The following is a 16963-nucleotide window of genomic DNA, read 5'->3' as shown; positions in this document are numbered from 1 at the left end:
AGCTAAACGTACAATCAAATTCCAATTAACATAATTCAATAGCAAATCTGAACCTGACAAACAATCTTGTTTGCTGATCAACTAATCTGGGGGCCATGAAACCAAGTGGGGCATAGAAGGCAGAGAAGAACTGGCCCTAGCATATGCTTCACCATAGAGCCTTCATATCTTTTGATCCAGGGCTATTATCCCAACCAAATTTAAACTGTTCATTGTGTGTTCAGAACATCTCTTAAGCACCTTTCTTCTTTCGTTTGTTCCTTTTTTCCCTTGAGAGAGCCTCGCCTTCTAAGCATCCACTTCTTATGCACAGAGAACCACAGAACTTTGAAGTGTGTCTCCTAAAATACTGATAATCATCCTCAATTAAAATGAATAATGAATTTTAATTTACCACTTACCCTTAGGATATAGATGAGTAGCTAAAAGCTCATTTCAGCTTATACCCTAACTTGAGCTCTCTTAGGGATCCAGTTTGAATTAATGTAGTGACTCCAACACTTTGCTCAGTGGTGTTTGGAAGTTTTTGTATAATTTCTTTAAAGAAACTCACTTCCCTCATTTCTAATGCAAGCACCATTTCAACAATACTGCTTGTCTATAGGTGACGAAGGCAAGTTTCTGAATGCTCATCTAAAAACTGGTAAACATTTTTGGAGAAGCTATACAAGCAAACATATCTGTGAAAATGGCTGTGAACTAAAAGAAACAATTTATATACAAATAACAGGTTTTTAATAAATAAAAATGATTGCAGTAAAAAAATAATACTTGTAAATTATGATAAGTAACATGTAGCCCAGGTAGCATATGCCTCTTCCTTGAGAGAAACAAAATGCAGTACACTCATTTTATCAAAAGAGCACAAAATAAAATATACAGTGAAGTCACCTCTTGTTATGTAACAGAAAGAGGAAGCCACACAAAGAGTATAGAACCTACTATTATAACTACAAAAGGAACATCAGCAGGAAACCTTGCACTGGCTGCTAGCAAGAGCCAAAATGAACTGCTCTTGTAAAGAAGCTGAAATCCAATAGTATGGCAAGCAAAGTGGGCCAATATTCTGCTCTGCATTTACAGTTGTCCATTTACATCGGGCGACTTCTGAATAAGAGCCACTTTATGTCATGTTTTTCTCCTTGCTTTTTGAACGCATATATGGAAAGCTATGGGAAAATGTTCCTATACTGTATGTTGCCAACTCTGGGTTAGGAAATTCCTGGAGATTTGTAAGTAGAACCTGGGGAAAGCAGAGTAGGGTTGCCAGCTGCAGGTTGGGAAATACTGGAGATTTTTTGGGTGGAGCCTAAAGAGGATGGGGTTTGGGGAGGGGGAGGGGCTTCAATGGGGTATAATGTCATACAGTCCATCTTCCAAAGCAACCATTTTTTCCAGGTGAACTGGTTTCTGGTGCCTGGAGATCAGTTGCAATAGCGGGTGATCTCCAGCCACCACCTGGAAGTTTTCAACCCTAGGCAGGAGAGAGAAACCTCAGCAGGCTATAATGCCATAGAATCATAGAATTATAAAGTTGGAAGGGATACCGGGGTCATCTACTCCAACCCCCTGCACAATGCAGGAAATTCACAACTACCTCCCCCACACACCCCCAGTGACCAGAAGATGCCCAAGATGCCCTCCCTTTCATCATCTGCCTAAGGTCATAATCAGCATTGCTGACAGATGGCCATCTAACCTCTTCTTAAAAACCTCCATGGAAGGAGAGCTTACCACCTCCCGAGGAGCCTGTTCCACTGAGGAACTGCTCTGACTGTTAGAAAATTCTTCCTAATGTCTAGTCGGAAACTGTTTTGATTTAATTTCAACCCGTTGGTCCATCCACCACAGAGTCCATAGATCCCATCCACCACAGCATCCATTTTCTCCAGGGGTAGTGATCTCTGTAATCTGGAGACTAATTGTAATTCCAGAAGATCTTCAGACCCCCCTGGAGAATGGCAACTCTAATCTTTGTAAAATATTATTCATGTAAAATATAGATAAGGTCTAAGACATTTGCAAGACATGTTGTTTGCTACTTGCATTTGACTCTTGCATTAATGCTGGGACATACATTTTCTGGCCATTTCCTTACATGCTTAAAAAAACATAAGTAAGAAATATAATAGTGGGGTTAGCACGTAATATGAGCTAGCTTCAAGCTTCATTAAATGCATGTGTTACCAAACATAGAATTAGGAACAGAAGGCCATCCTTTAGGGACATAACGAGTTGGTTACCCATCATGTTGTCATGATTTCCTCCGATGTTTCTGGGTTTTGGCATCCTATTTCAGCTTGGGAAGATTTGATAGTGACTGAGAAACAAATGTGACGATTCTGAATTTAATTTTCCATTCTGCTAAGGGAATTAGCAACAAAACTTGAATTTTTTTAAGTCTGCCTGAGTTTCCCTTGTCACTTAGATAAACTAGATGGGAAGACCTCTTGTTGGTGTCAGGAGATCTCCTGGAATTACAACTGATCGCCAGACCACAGAGATCAGTTTCCCTGGAGGAAATGGCTACTTTGCAGGGTGGACTGTATGACATTATACCCCCTGAGGATTCTCCCCTGCCCAAACCCTACTCTCCCCAGGCTCCCCCCCCCAAAAAAAAAAATCTCAAGGAATTTTCCAACCCAGAATTGACAATCTTTTAAACAAATGTTTGAAATGAAATTGCAAGGGAAGAAACTCAAACAATATCAACACAATTTTACATCACTTTGCTACATCACATGACTGTATGGACGAAGGGCCCATTCCCCATTCTTACTGTGGTTCACCAATATCCATCATATAATTATAGCCAACAACATGATTCCCATTTGGCTTTTTAACCACTCATCTCTGTCTAATCTAACTTTGAACAACTTTCTTTTTGTCATTCAGAGAACTCATTGTGCAAAATGTTGGTAGAGTTCCAGCTTTCGTGCTTTCATTTCCTTGATACTTGTAATATTAGCATTTATCAGATTTAATGATTTATTTGCTTGCCAGTTGAGTTCTGTGTCCAGAGATTTTGTTCAGCTTCTATTGCTTCTTTTGACCTTTAATGAACATACTGGATATTTTATCTGATAGCTCACTGAGAAAAGAACTTTTTTATTATTACGTTCTTAAACATGCAAGCCACAAAATCACAGCAAGAAGGAATCTACTATACTTAATAGTGTAGTATTTTCTGCCTTTAGGTAGGAACATTTCTGACCCATGCAGGTCTTTTTCTTTGGTTTTCACATCTACTGGGTTTTTAAAAATCTGTAATATTCAATTGTTGCCTTTGGTATTTTACTTTCAGATCTGATTTGTTCAAATTTGTTTGGTAGTCTTTTGTGACAGTCAGTGTTGTAGGATATTTTAGTTATTGGGTAACACAGGATGAGACTGCAATCATCCCTTTTTTGCCTGTCTAAAATGGAGGGCATGCTATCTAGGCAGGGAGCTGTTTATCACTATTAGATCTTATCTGATGGCAAGCATCATATAGAACCTGCGTATAGTGTCTATTTATTTAGTTGCATTATACCCTGCCTTTCTCACCAATAGGAACCCAAAGTGGCTTACATCTATCTCCTCCTCTCCATGTTATCCTCACAATAACCCTGTGGGGTAAGTTAGGCTGAGAGTGTGTGATTGGCCCAAGGTCAACCAGCAAGTTTCTGTGTCGTAGTGTGACACAGTGGGGATTTGAACAAAAGGTATTCTAAATCCTAGTCTGACACTCTGAACTGCTATACTATGTAGGTTCTCCAAATGTTGTGAAAGGTAGTTGCCAAGACTGTGAGTTATGACATCGGAAGTCCTCAGTTCTAATCACACACTCATCAGGTGACCAGACAAGGCACTATCTCAGCCTTAGACCCGTGCAATGTGGGGGTGATAATTGACTTTTCCTACAGAGTCCATGTGATTGTAATGATAATGTATATGAAACACTTTAAATGTTCTGGACTGCAAGAGAAATGCTAAATTGTACTGTTATTGTTATAATTTTCTTATCACACATGAAAACTAGAGCATTTATTACGTTTTTCTATGTTTGGTTATATTAATTAAAAACCATTATTGGAAGGTTTTGTTTTCTGAAGCTATTAATAATTTCCTGATTCCCTCTTATGGTCAGGTCTTTGTTATGCATTGGTGGTCCAATCTTTAACCCAAACTTTCTTTTTTAAGGCTGCCTCTTGGTTCTTCCTGTCTGTTGGCCCACAGGCTGTTAGACTATTATTAAACAGAGCACTGGGGGCACTAGACTGTCAGTTGGCTCTTGGTAGGGCTCGTAAACTATGCTATATACTGTTTTTTGGTATTGTGCCCCTCTTACCATTTCATCTTATCTTTATCAATGGGTTGTCTCAAAATATCAGAGCTCTTTACTTTTGGCAAGGCTGAATGCTTTCTCCTCTGCTGTTTTGGTGGGTAGATTCTGGGGAGTACCCTAGTCAGATAGATTAGGTGGATCTTGGGCAGCTGAAACTTTATCCCGTATCTTCTTTGATTGTGTGTTGACTTCCCCTTTGAGAGATCTGTGGATACAGCTGGTGATAGTCTCCAAGGTTTCCCTTGTTTCTATGCCTTTCCTGCTCATTGATTCTAATCCTGGTATTACTTTGGCTGTGGGTAAAATTTTGGCAGCAGTGGCTTCTATGAAGGAAATGAAATACAGAGTGGTATTTGTAAGAATGGTTCTGTCCAAGACCACTGGTTCACTGGATTGTTAAATAAAGTATTATGCTATTTGCATTTCAAAATATCTCTGGATTCCTGAAAGAAGGTAGTCTCTCTACTCTTATACTGCTTAAAATTGTCTTTTTAAGGTTTCCATATTTAGAATTATTTTTGAATCTGGCTTTGCATCTTGAATTGTCTAGGTTTCCCCACCTCTGTTCTGTACCTTTTGGTAAATTAATAAATATAGCTTTGGTTGTTATATTAAACCTAAGCTGGGTCTTTGTGTACACAGACTAAAAGACCCCTGGACTCAAGAGTCTGCTCATATGAGCAGAGACTTGCTCATATGGGGAACGTTATGTAGGTATACCATTCCAAGGATCTTCTTTCTGGTTATGAAGGCAATGTGACTGTATCTCAATAAACTATCTAGTCAAGCCCTGATAAAAGAAAACTTTTTCTAGATATAGCCAAGAATTAACTGGAATATTTAAAACCAAAGATGGGTCTAAATAACATCAAATATATGCTGCTGCTATTGATATTGAACAAAAGCCATCAAATAAAGATATATTAGATAGAAAATACAAGTAATAATATATAAATTAACCTGTTTAAAACTATTCATAAAACACTATTTATTTTTCTGTCCTGAGAAGTATATGTGTGATATATAATGGGAGAGACTATCCAAGCCAAATCTATTACCATCTGCTCTGCCCCTACTCCACCCTGTGGATTAGTCTCTTGATCAAAGATAGATTTGCTAGTAGGATTGTGCATATCGATAAACCTTAACTGAAAATAAACCTGAAATTAGCCGTTTTGGTAATATTCAAGATTCAGGTTTACCAGATACCAAAACTTGGGGATAAAGCTGAAGCCAAATAGACGATTTCCGAAAAAACCGAATAGGGTTAAGCTATTTGCCTTTGCTCAGAGGCACAGCTCTGTGCTTTCTCCCCTTTTTCTTTCTTTTTTTTATTTGTTTTGTTAGGGCCCCATAGTTGGGGCCCCTTTGAGGTAGGGGTCATGTAATTGGAGCCAACTTGGTTTGACCAACTGACAGCAGTGAGATGACCTGATCTGCACGTTAAAAGATGGGGCTCACCTGGTCTGGAGAATGTTAGTTTCCGTGAGCTGCTCATGGCCCTTCTGAAGAAGACTCCCTCATGGTTGGCTCCAACATCGTTTCCCTGCACCGTGGCCATCTCTTGGAATCAGATTTTTCATGACCACAATAAAAGACTGCTCACAGGATGTCATTTGCAACCAAAAGAAATTTTTTTTTGTGCCTTATTTCTCTTGCATTTAAGCCTTTTCCCTCTGTTTGGAAGCTCATTTGCATGGACATCATGCAAAGCAACCCAGAAATGAAGGCAGGTCCCAGACTTCGAGGTGCCAGCCTGGAATTGGCTCTTTCTGCCAGTCCTTGGCAATGCTGAACTTTTGAACCTAAAAACCGATGGACAGCTCAGCTTGCAAATGCCTGCAGGATGGGGGCGACCCCCTTTGGCACCCATAAAATTGGACCCCCTGTCCCAAAGTTCACCAAACTTTGGTTACTGTCTAAGAAGAGTCCCTTGCAGCCACACTGCAGATTTGGGGGCTCTAACTCCAAAAATGCCTTACAGGAGCTTCAAAAAAATCCCCATAGACTATAATGGACCCAAATTTTCCAGTAAACCTGGAAATAAAGCTGACTATTGGAATTTACTGGTATGGGTATTTGGCTTATTTTGGATTTACCAAAATATTCAGGCCCAATAAACCCAAACCTGAAATTTACTGGATTTTTTTTTTTGCCCAACCTTTTTTGTTTGGTAACTAGCGGAATTTGATCTTTTTTTTTTTTTACATTGTAACCCCTTTGAGCCTGCATTGTGCTGAGAAAGGCAGGTTAAAAACACCCAAATAAAGCATTTATGCTTGCCAGGTTTAATATTCTTCCATCAGCCATTTTACATGGTAGATATAAGAGAATTCCTCTCAGTGACAGGTGTTGTCCATGCATGGTTGGGATACCTGGACACTTAATTCATATGTTACGACATTATAAGTTTTACTTGAGGCCAAGGAACATTTATATCAGACCTTTGTTGTTGAGTGCTCAGAGTTTCTCAGACCAGCAGTTGGTGGTGTATCTGTTATCAGACAGAAATTCTTTTGACACTCAACAAATAGCCAGACACCTGCTAACTGTATCAAGGATACTTGAACTGCTTGTACACGCCCCTAGATAAAGTTATTAACAATGTTATTTTAATGCTTTTAAAGACTATTTGGTTTTTGTAATCTTGTTTTATAACTATGGTGTGGTAAATGCCTAATAAAGGTGATGATGATGACGAATAAAATATAAATAATGCTGCAGACCCATATATTCCTCCCATGAAAGCCTAAGCTGATGGAGGCTGGTTCCCCTGGATTTGCTTTACACTTTTTGCATATATGTTCTTATTACAGTAGTGGCTAGGGTTGCCAGGTTCCCCCTGGCCACCAGTGTGTATGTGTGGGGGCAAAGTTGCCAGATCCAGGTTGGGAAACCTCCGGAGATTTGGGGATGGAGCCTGGGAAGGACAGGAACCTCAGTGGGGTACAATGCCACAAAGCCCACCCTCCAAAGCATCCATTTTCTTCAGGGAATTGATCTCTGTGGTCTGGAGAGGAGCTGTAATTCTGGGGGATTCCCACCTGGAGGTTGGCATCCCTAATGTGCCATACTGGAGCATGGCTAATTATCCTGGCTGCTTTCTAGAAATATTTTTCCATCAGCCATTTTACATGGTAGATATAAGAGAATTCCTCTCAGTGACAGGTGTTGTCCATGCATGGTTGGGATACCTGGACAGGAACCTCAGTGGGGTACAATGCCACAGAGCCCACCCTCCAAAGCATCCATTTTCTTCAGGGAATTGATCTCTGTGGTCTGGAGAGGAGCTGTAATTCTGGGGGATTCCCACCTGGAGGCTGGCATCCCTAATGTGCCATACTGGAGCATGGCTGCTTCCTAGAAATATTTTCAAATGAAAATAAACCTCCTCCCCAAATTATTTTGCACTCAAAATAAAGCACTGTAAAACAGGAAAAAGAAAAACAACAACCCTTTAGCTTCACATAGGTAGATGACCTCCCCCATGAACATTCAACCACTGCTTTAAACAGAAAGGATGATATTTGAAAGGCTTCGGCACTTGTGTAAATTGATCAAGCCTCCATTAGGAACAGTGCCAAGGGCCATAATGTGTCAACTTGGTAGTGACTTTATTAGATGGCCCATGTTTTGACATATGAACTGGATCCATTTATAACAGGGAAGCCCAAGTCAAGTCACTTTGACGGCTAGTTTGATATTTTCACTAATTCATGAGGGCTATGATGACAGAGAAAAATAATCTGTTACAATTTTAGCTCAGTGTGTTCTTTTTAACTCATTCTTTCTGATGTCTCTTTTCCTCTCAGTCCCAAACCACAAAGTCTGTGCATCATAGTAACTCCAGAACTCTTTTCACCTGGTTTGTCCTGTCTCTCTCTCTCTCTCCCCCCCCCCCGTTCACCACACTCCCTACCACCAAGAGATGTAAAATATCTGGAAATATTAATGCCATGGAGGGGTGGGGGAAACAGAGGATGGGAGGAATTAGAATTTTGGAAAAAAGTGAAATATATGCAATAATTACTTTCTTATCAAACCTAAACTGCTTTAACAGTTCAACAGTAAAATACTTTAACAACATTAAATGAATCATTTATAACATAGCACATAAAACTGTACTACTTGGCTTATTTATTAAGTGTACAATTACAAATACAAATTTTCTACTGATATGAGGGGGGGGGGAGAGAGAGAGAGAGAGAGAGAGAGAGAGAGAGAGAGAGAGAGAAATCTTGTAGTAAGGAGGGAAACTGTGTTATTTGAACAGAAATATTGTATTATTCACAAATGGTACAGGTAGAAAAACTTCATACTACATTTTGAGGGAGACTGAAGAGGGTGAGGTTTGGGGAGGGGAGGGTCTTCAATGGGGTATAATGCCATCGAGTCCACCTTCCAAAGCACGATTGGCCCAGAATCTCAATATCTGATTCAAACTCATGGATATATCCTAGGGTTGCCAACTTCGGGTTGGGAAATACCTAGAGATTTGTGGGGTGGAGCCTGAGGAGGGTGGGGTTTGGGGAGGCGAGGAGCTTTAATGGGGTATAATGCCATAGAGTCCACCTTCCAAAGCAACCATTTTCTCCAGGTCAACTGGTCTCTGTTGCCTGGAGATCAGTGGTAATAGCAGGAGATCTCCAGCCACCACCTGGAGGTAGGCAACCCTATACAGGAGCCTTTTTTCCTCCATTGGTCTCCTCAGCCATCCTCCCCGCAATTTCTTTCTGTTCTTAACCTGGGTTTTCCCGTCTCTAACATCAACACAGGTTTTGCACCCTCTGTACAGAAACTAGCTTTGCTTGAACAAAATCTGTATAAAGTTGTGTCTGCTTGGTAGGCCTTAACAAAGAATTGTGGGAAGTTAGGTCTCATAAGAAAGACAGAGACTTGCTGGTACAAAGATGCAGGTGTAACGGATTATGCTTGCACCAAGGCCATGTCGTGGAGGGAGAATATTCCCATTGATCTGATGTTCTGATGACCTGATTGAGAATGTTCTCAATCACCTCATCAGAACTAACCCTGATGAGCACTTGCTAATGAGGTGAATTGGTTCAGCTACAGAGAATCAAACCAGCTATGTGGCAGTGTCTTGACTGACTCCTGAAATCTGCCTTGTTGCTGAACAATGGAAATAAAAACATGCAGTCTTCAATATGATTTAGGAAGGAGAGAGTTGGTCTTGAGCTTAGAGTTCAGCTTGGAGGTAACTAATGGCTCTTTGTTCTTGAGACCTGACAATATGGAATACTAAGGTAATATCTGGCCTGGAGGCATCAAAGTCTGCCAAGCTTATTTAGGAACTCTGGCTAGCTAAGCTTTCTTGTTTTTGTATTCTTTCTTGCACACCTTTTAAAATTGTATTTTAGAGTACTAGTTTAATAAATCTTATAATCTTTATTTGTGTGGTGGGCATTGATCTGAATCAGTACCGTAGCCAAATCTGGCATAGCTATTGTATAACTATTTTGGCTGAAGCTTGGCAGGCAAATGGTAAACCTTGCAGGGCTAGCTTTCAGGGTTAAGACCTAGATAAGGCTGGAGACAATTCTTCAGTCTCTGAGCTTAGAGTGAGAAGCCTGACCCCCGAAAGTGTGCTTTGGTTACTATCTCATGGGGCCTCTGGACTGGGAGCCCTTGACACCCTCTGTTTCTTTACCAATAGGCAAGAAAAGTGGAGTCTAGCTCTATTTTTCAATTAATCTCTCTTTTTCAGTGTTCTGTCCTTATAACCCCACCACCATCTTTGTCCCTTCATTTCTGTTATCTCATTTTCCACTGTTGGTCCATCCCACAGGTCTCTGCACCATGATCTCTTCTTCCTTCAATTTTTTTTTGCTGTCTTTCGTTTCCCCTCTAACTTATCTCTATTCCTCTTTGTGAATTCAGTGGCAGCAGCTGACAAGCCTTTCATTCTTTCAGTAGTTTGTACAAGTGAAAGTAATCTTGAATATAGCCAGGCTGTGCACCAATGTACTAGAAACTCCTCTAGGCATCTCTCAGTTGTACAGTTCAGATGCACTGAAGTAGACATTCTCCTGTATTCCACTTTTGATAGGCTTGGATAGATGTTTTCACACAGATGGGGGAAAGGCTGTAAATGACAGATATTTGGAATTTAAAGGGACCGACAAAGGGAGAAACCACTGCAATTGGTTCACATGAGTTGTGAGCTTTAGGCCTGAACTTTATGTGTTTTTATCCCACTCTTCCGCCAAGACTTTTCCCCTCTTTCACCTGAACCTCACAACATATGGCCAAAGTAATAATGAATAATGATTGGAACTTTTAGATGCCCATTAAATAAATAATATCTAAGTAGCTTCTGCCCTGACCTGGATAGACCAGGCTAGCTCGCTCTTGAAAGATCTCAGAAGCTATGCAGGGTTGGCCCTGATTAGAATTTGGATGGGAGACCACCAAGGAATTCCAGGGTCACTACACAGAGGCAGGCAATGGCAAACCACCTCTGAACGTCTCTTGCATTGAAACCTGTGACTTAATGGCAAAAAAAAAAAAAAAAAAAAAAAAGAGAAGAGGAGGAAGAAGAAGCTTCTATATAGGATTCTGATTATGGTAATAGTTAAATTACTCACTAGATGGCAACATTGATCCATATAACTATAGTTGAGAGGCATACAAAGCATCTTAGAGGTTACTTGTAGGTAAAGAGAAAAGGACATTGGCACAAGGTGTATGCAGAATAGAGATCTATTCAAAAGAGTATTTAAGCAAGACATTTAGAAATAAATCCAAAACATTTTGACCTTAATGTTTGTGGAGTTTCCTACTTTCATCCAAAGTGGTTAAAATTTTACAAGTGTGCATTTTAAAAGTTTACAGAGTAAATATTAAGTTTGCACTCTTGGGCAGATAGAAAAAAAGGGTTTTTTTTAGGTAACTGTGCAATACATAGTAAATCGAGTCAACCCAATTTTTAGGACTGCTCTTTTATTGGGTAGGTCAGGTAGGGGAATGGACCCTGTGTGAATGGCTGATGTTTAAATAGAATGCCAATATAGAAAGAAGAAGAAGAGTTGGTTTTTATATGCTGACTTTCCCTACCACTTAAGGGAGAATCAAACAGGCTTACAATTGCTTTCCCTTCCCCTCCCCACAACAGATACCCTGTGAGGTAGGTGGGGCTGAGAGAATGTGACTAGCCCAAGGTCACCCAGCTGGCTTCATGTGTAGGAGTAGGGAAACAAATCCAGTTCACCAGATTAGCTTCCACCGCTCATGTGGAGTAGCAGGGAATCAAACCTGGTTCTCTAGATCAGAGTCTACCACACCACTCCAAATGACTGTTCTTAACCACTACACCACGCTGGCTCATGGTTCTCCCAAGGAAATTCTGGGAAGAAGAGCTTTGAGACCAGACAATTATGTATTTCACAATGTTCCCGCAACAATTCTTATATTACACTGTAGGCAGGCATACCAATTTAATTCCACTTGAAATTGACATATAAGTGTGTATACATTGTAAAGGTACAGCAATCCTAAATCATACTGAATATAACACAGATACTTTCCCCCCATTTAATTTTGGGAGAATTTCTGGTTCCTTCAGTTCACAAAAAAGTTCTCCATAATAAACAGGAAGTTTAAAAAAAATAAAAAAGGTAAAGTTTCCCTGTGCAAGCACGGGGTCATTCCTGACCCATGGGGTGACGTCACATCCTGACGTTTTCTAGGCAGACTTTGTTTACGGAGTGGTTTGCCAGTGCCTTCCCAAGCCATTTAAAAAAATAGCACCTGCTAAACTTTCCTTTGCTCTACAGTTATTCAAGGCACAGGATGCCTGTTTACTTCAGAACTAGACGTCATATACATATTAAAACAAACGTCTATTTCTTAGCATGCAGTAAGATTCTCTTGGCGATTCTCCAGTCTGACATAGGTTCATTATAGCCTATGGGCAAACTTTCTGGGGGGCTGCATAGCTGCTGGTGACTCTCCTTAGAAGAACCCCCAAGTTTGGTAAAGATTGGTTCAGGGCCCCCAATTTTATTGCCCCCCATTTTTTCTCCATTTGGGGGCCAATGAAAATCTTTACTAAACTTGGGGGTTATTCTAAAGAGTCACCAGCAGCTATGCTGCAAATTTGGTGCCTCTACCTTAAAAAACAGCTCCTTCCAGAACCCCGCAACAGTGGAGCAGAAACATGTCCTATATCCGAAAAAAGCAAAAAAAAAACAAAAACCCATACCAGTATGGGGATTTGGCTTTTTTTAGAAATGCTGAAAATTTTCGAGTCCACTATACCCGAATTTGAAAAATGTCGAATTTTTTGTGAGCACACCCCTAGTTCTCACTGAGACGGTAAAACTATATGTGGGTTCTACCATGACTTTTATTTCCTCATAGAGAACTAGGTGTCAGGGAGAAAATTACTGTATAGGAACTTCTCTGACAACTACTTTTCTATGAGTAATGTTTTTTTTCTAACATATATTCAGTCAGACTTTTTATCTTCTATGCACAATGGTCCACTTATGAGGTGCTGGAGAGATGGCAGTGTTTGAGTTTACTAGCTCTCTCTTTACAGTTTCTGAATGTGAAGTATTTCTTGCATTCATGGAGCAATTGCTTCATGTTCTGACCACAGGCACAGCAGAACAAAACAATCAGAAGATTTCAGCCCTGTTCTGTGCAAAGTAGCCTTGTTTGCACAAAAATATAGCTTTATAAACATATCCAAAGATATACATTATGCATTGTTCAGTGCTTACTGTTGCCCATAAAGAAGTGGCTATGTGGTGACTTCTGGGCATTGTTTCGTGCAGCGAACATCTGCACACATTGGCTTACCACATTAGTTCATCTATTTTCTCTATGCTTTTAGTATTGCTGTTTATTTGATGTTGGGGCATTCCCAGATATTATTCTTTAATAACGTTCTTTGTCAATGTCCAGTATTTTGATAAGTTTGGTGGGTTAGAGAGATATACTTTCTGAGGATCCTATGGAAGGAAAGGCCATCTTCCATGCAGCAGCCCAGAATCATGTGGATTTAAGGACCCAGGCAAAGGAGCCTCTTGATGAACAGTCCATGTAAGGATGGCCGTACCATCACTCCCCATCACCATGATCTAGGAAGGCAGCCTGAGATTTTGCTTTGTTCCAAATGATGTTTCTGTATGCATGGTTTTTCAAGAGGGCTGGCAGTATCTTGTAATATTCCCATGTCTTAGGATCTTCAAACACTGAAGGCCAAACTAGACATGCCATGGAAAATATGTGATAGAGATCTCACTTTTTCTTTAAAGGTCAAGAAAATAGTATAGGGGAAGGATTAGTTAACACTCCCCTCTGTACTACCTTTTCAAGGTAAAAAATTCCCTCCCCAAATCTACAGTTAGCTTTGCAGGGAGATACTAATGTTCTAGCTGTTTTCCCTATCTCTGCTAGAAATGGTTGCAGCCAGAGCATATATTTACACCATGTAAGGTTGCCAGGTCCCTCTTCACCACTGGCAGGAGGTTTTTGGGGCAGAGCCTGAGAAGAGCAGGGTTTGGGGAGGGGAGGGACTTCAGTGTCATACAGCCCATTCCTGAGAATCAGGCCGAAAGTTGATAGGAGGTGGCGATTACACACATTCACGCTAGCGGTGAGGCCAGTCCCACCGGCGGCCATGGGACTGCACCTTCCCCCTCCGCCGGCATGGCCTCTCCATGGTGCCGGCAATGGCGTGGAGAGGCCGCGACAGCGCAGGGGGGGTGTTCCAGGGGCGGGCCAGGGGAGGAGCCGCCTCTTAGTTGGCTTCCTACCCCTTTCATCCACTTGTGCCGTCGGCCAGAACAGCATTGCTGCACCTGCTATTTAGCAGGCGCAGCCTCGCTGTTTTCAATGGGGCGAGAAACCCCAGTTAAACAAAAAAAAGCCATTTCGTGGCTTTTTTTGTTTAACAGCGTCAGGGAAACAGCTTAGGAAGAGGAGCCACTGCGCCATCCCCAAATACCTCCGCTCAGGAATGGGCTGAGTCCAATTGCCAAAGTGGCCATTTTCTCCAGGTGAACTGATCTCTATCGGCTGGAGATCAGTTGTAATAGGAGATTACCAACTATTGCCAACCCTAACACCAGGGAAATGACAGAAGAAGAACTGGTTAACCACCACCACTCTGGTGCTGCTTCCTTAATCTTCAAAACAGTCTCATAGGATTCTTAAGTAGTAAAAAGAAAACATGGTGATCCTAATATTGCCTGATCTCCCATACTGCATCTGGTTGAGTCCTCACTTGAAAAACAGATGGTATTGCTGGATTTGGAAAGCCAGAGGATAAAGTAAGTCTGTTAAGCAAAAAGATAAACTTTGTCATAGAGTGTCAACACATAGGCTGAAAGAAAAAGCCATTGATGACTGACTGCTTGTTGTAGTTAGAACCTTCATCTTAGTAAAAACACAATGGGACATTACTTACTATACGGGGCAACTGAAAATCAAGTCATGTTGTCTACTATCTGAATCACAGCTGAAAAAGTGCACTGTAACGTATGTATCCATATCCTCCAAAGAATTTACATAGACAGCACGAGCCCCATCTATTCCAGATTGAGAGCAATTTTGTTCATATAAAGCCAGAGTGATCAATTCAAGATCACACAGTGCAGTTGTGCACTGTAATTACATTCAGTTAGTTCTCTTAATGATCCACCTTCAGATCTCTATGTTGACAAGCATGTGTATAGTTGTCAAAAAGATCATTAAACCCTTCTGTTAATGAGCTCGTTTTATACAAGCTCCCTATTTAGTAATTATGACTTGATTGATTCATCAGTAGCTTTAGCATTCCAGATTTATACTCAGATCATGAATTGTTCTATTCAAGAAATGTAAACATTTTGGAATGCCGTTAACAGAACCCACAACAAACTCAGCCAGGGCCAGTAATTTCCCAGTGGAATTTAGCAGCTCCACATACGCTGAAACAGAAATAAAATTATATATACATGCCATTATTGCAAAAGGTAAACTGAATGTCAAACATAGGCTTTTTCTTACCTATTTCTGCCATGGTTATCCCTGGAGCTAATTGCCCATTGTTGCAAGAGCTATAGGTAAACAAGTTTGGTACAGAAGTGAGGTCATAGATAGGTTCCTGTTTGATCTGCTTGATTCCAGTCATGTCTAATCCAGACTGATCTGGAGAGGGTTGAGCAGAATCCACATTGTAATAACCCTCGGACTTGGGCAGATCAATGACATGCCCATTGGAATAAGTGCCACCAGTTTCATTGTTCAGGTTGTTCAGGCCATTGCTGATGCTGTTACTGTAGACGCGGGCCAGGGCTTCAGCTTCTCCACTCTGCTGCTGCCGTTGCTCCTGCAGTCGCTGTTGATGCTTCTGTACCTCGGCGTACAGACTGTCCCTCTGCTTTTTAGACATTCTTCCAAATTTTACAGCTGAAACAAGTCAAAGAAGAAAGCCAGAACTAATTGTTGTCTTTTATTATCAATCAGCTCTATAAGCAACATTTTACATGCAGAGTACGTCAGAGTAATTAGCTCATTCATCCTTTCAACAATTCCATGAGAAGGCTAGTTGATTTTCTTATTGTAGGGGAAAGAAACTGGGGCTCAGAAAAAATGACCTGCCCAAGACTGACAGAGAATACATGGCTGAGCAAACCTAACACTCAACTGAAATGTATTGATGGTCCTTCCATATATATTCCCTGCAGTTTCCATCACTATTTCCATACTGGAAAAATACTTCTACCTAGGATTGCCAACCTCCAGGTGGGGCCTGGAGATCTCCTGGAATTACATCTGTTTTCGAGGAACTTCGATCGCACTATATTTCCCCCCTTTTAATATACAAATCCAATGCCTCTGTGACTGACATAATGTCTTTTTTACTAAGCGACAGGGACCCCAAGGCTACATTGTCAGTGGCAAGATTTGTTTCAGTCCTTATATCCCTCCAACACTAGATATATGCTGCTCAAGATCAATTGATCAAGGAGCTTCTAAGGGATAAAAGGAAGGAATTACATCTGATCTTCAGACTACAGCCATCAGCTCTTCTGGAAACAGTGACAGCTTTGGAGGGTAAACCCAAAGGTATCACACTCCTGCTGGGTTCCCTCTCATCTCCAAACTCCACCCTCACCAGGCTCCACTCCCAAATCTTCAGGAATTTCCCAACCCAGAGTTGGTAACTCTGCTTGGATTGTGTGGGATGATTTATTACTGACTATATGGTAGATTCCTTTTTAATTCTTATCAATTTCATTGTATAGATTGTCTGTATTGTTTTTAATGTAAGCCGTTGAGACAAATATTTTGGATTTTGTTACATTTTAGAAATAAGCTGGTGGTGGACCCACAAGGTTTTGCAGGGGAGAAGAATTACCTTCCCCCACTCTGATCTCCATCTCCCTCCTTTTGCTCTATTACCCCTCCCATGTACTTTTAATATCTTGGTTTTATTTTATATCCAGCAACCTCTAAAACTTATGTTTTTCTGTAAACACTTAACTGGACCATGTGGCCTCATTGTGCAGATTTTTTGATCCACATTGTGAGGATGAGTTGGGAATTAGATAAATATATGCAGGAGATCCACAAGCACTTGCAAGGGGCATCTCATTTTTTTTCTTCTCCCCTCCCTACTGTTTC

General features: G+C 40.8%; 1 protein-coding gene across 2 annotated transcripts in view; it reads right to left on the bottom strand.

The window, feature by feature from the left end:
* Window positions 1–16963, bottom strand: part of RORB (RAR related orphan receptor B) — a 163338-nt gene that overhangs the window by 24418 nt on the left and 121957 nt on the right. For both annotated transcript variants that reach the window (XM_056848054.1, XM_056848055.1), the window contains one exon: window positions 15344–15745. In XM_056848054.1, the coding sequence (XP_056704032.1) occupies window positions 15344–15745 (402 nt within the window). The remainder of the gene's footprint in view (window positions 1–15343; window positions 15746–16963) is intronic.

This window comes from Euleptes europaea, chromosome 4 (genome assembly GCF_029931775.1).
Source record: "Euleptes europaea isolate rEulEur1 chromosome 4, rEulEur1.hap1, whole genome shotgun sequence".
Taxonomy (NCBI): domain Eukaryota; kingdom Metazoa; phylum Chordata; class Lepidosauria; order Squamata; family Sphaerodactylidae; genus Euleptes; species Euleptes europaea.
The sequence above is the reverse complement of the archived record's forward strand: the minus strand, read 5'-3'. Positions and strand labels throughout refer to the sequence as shown.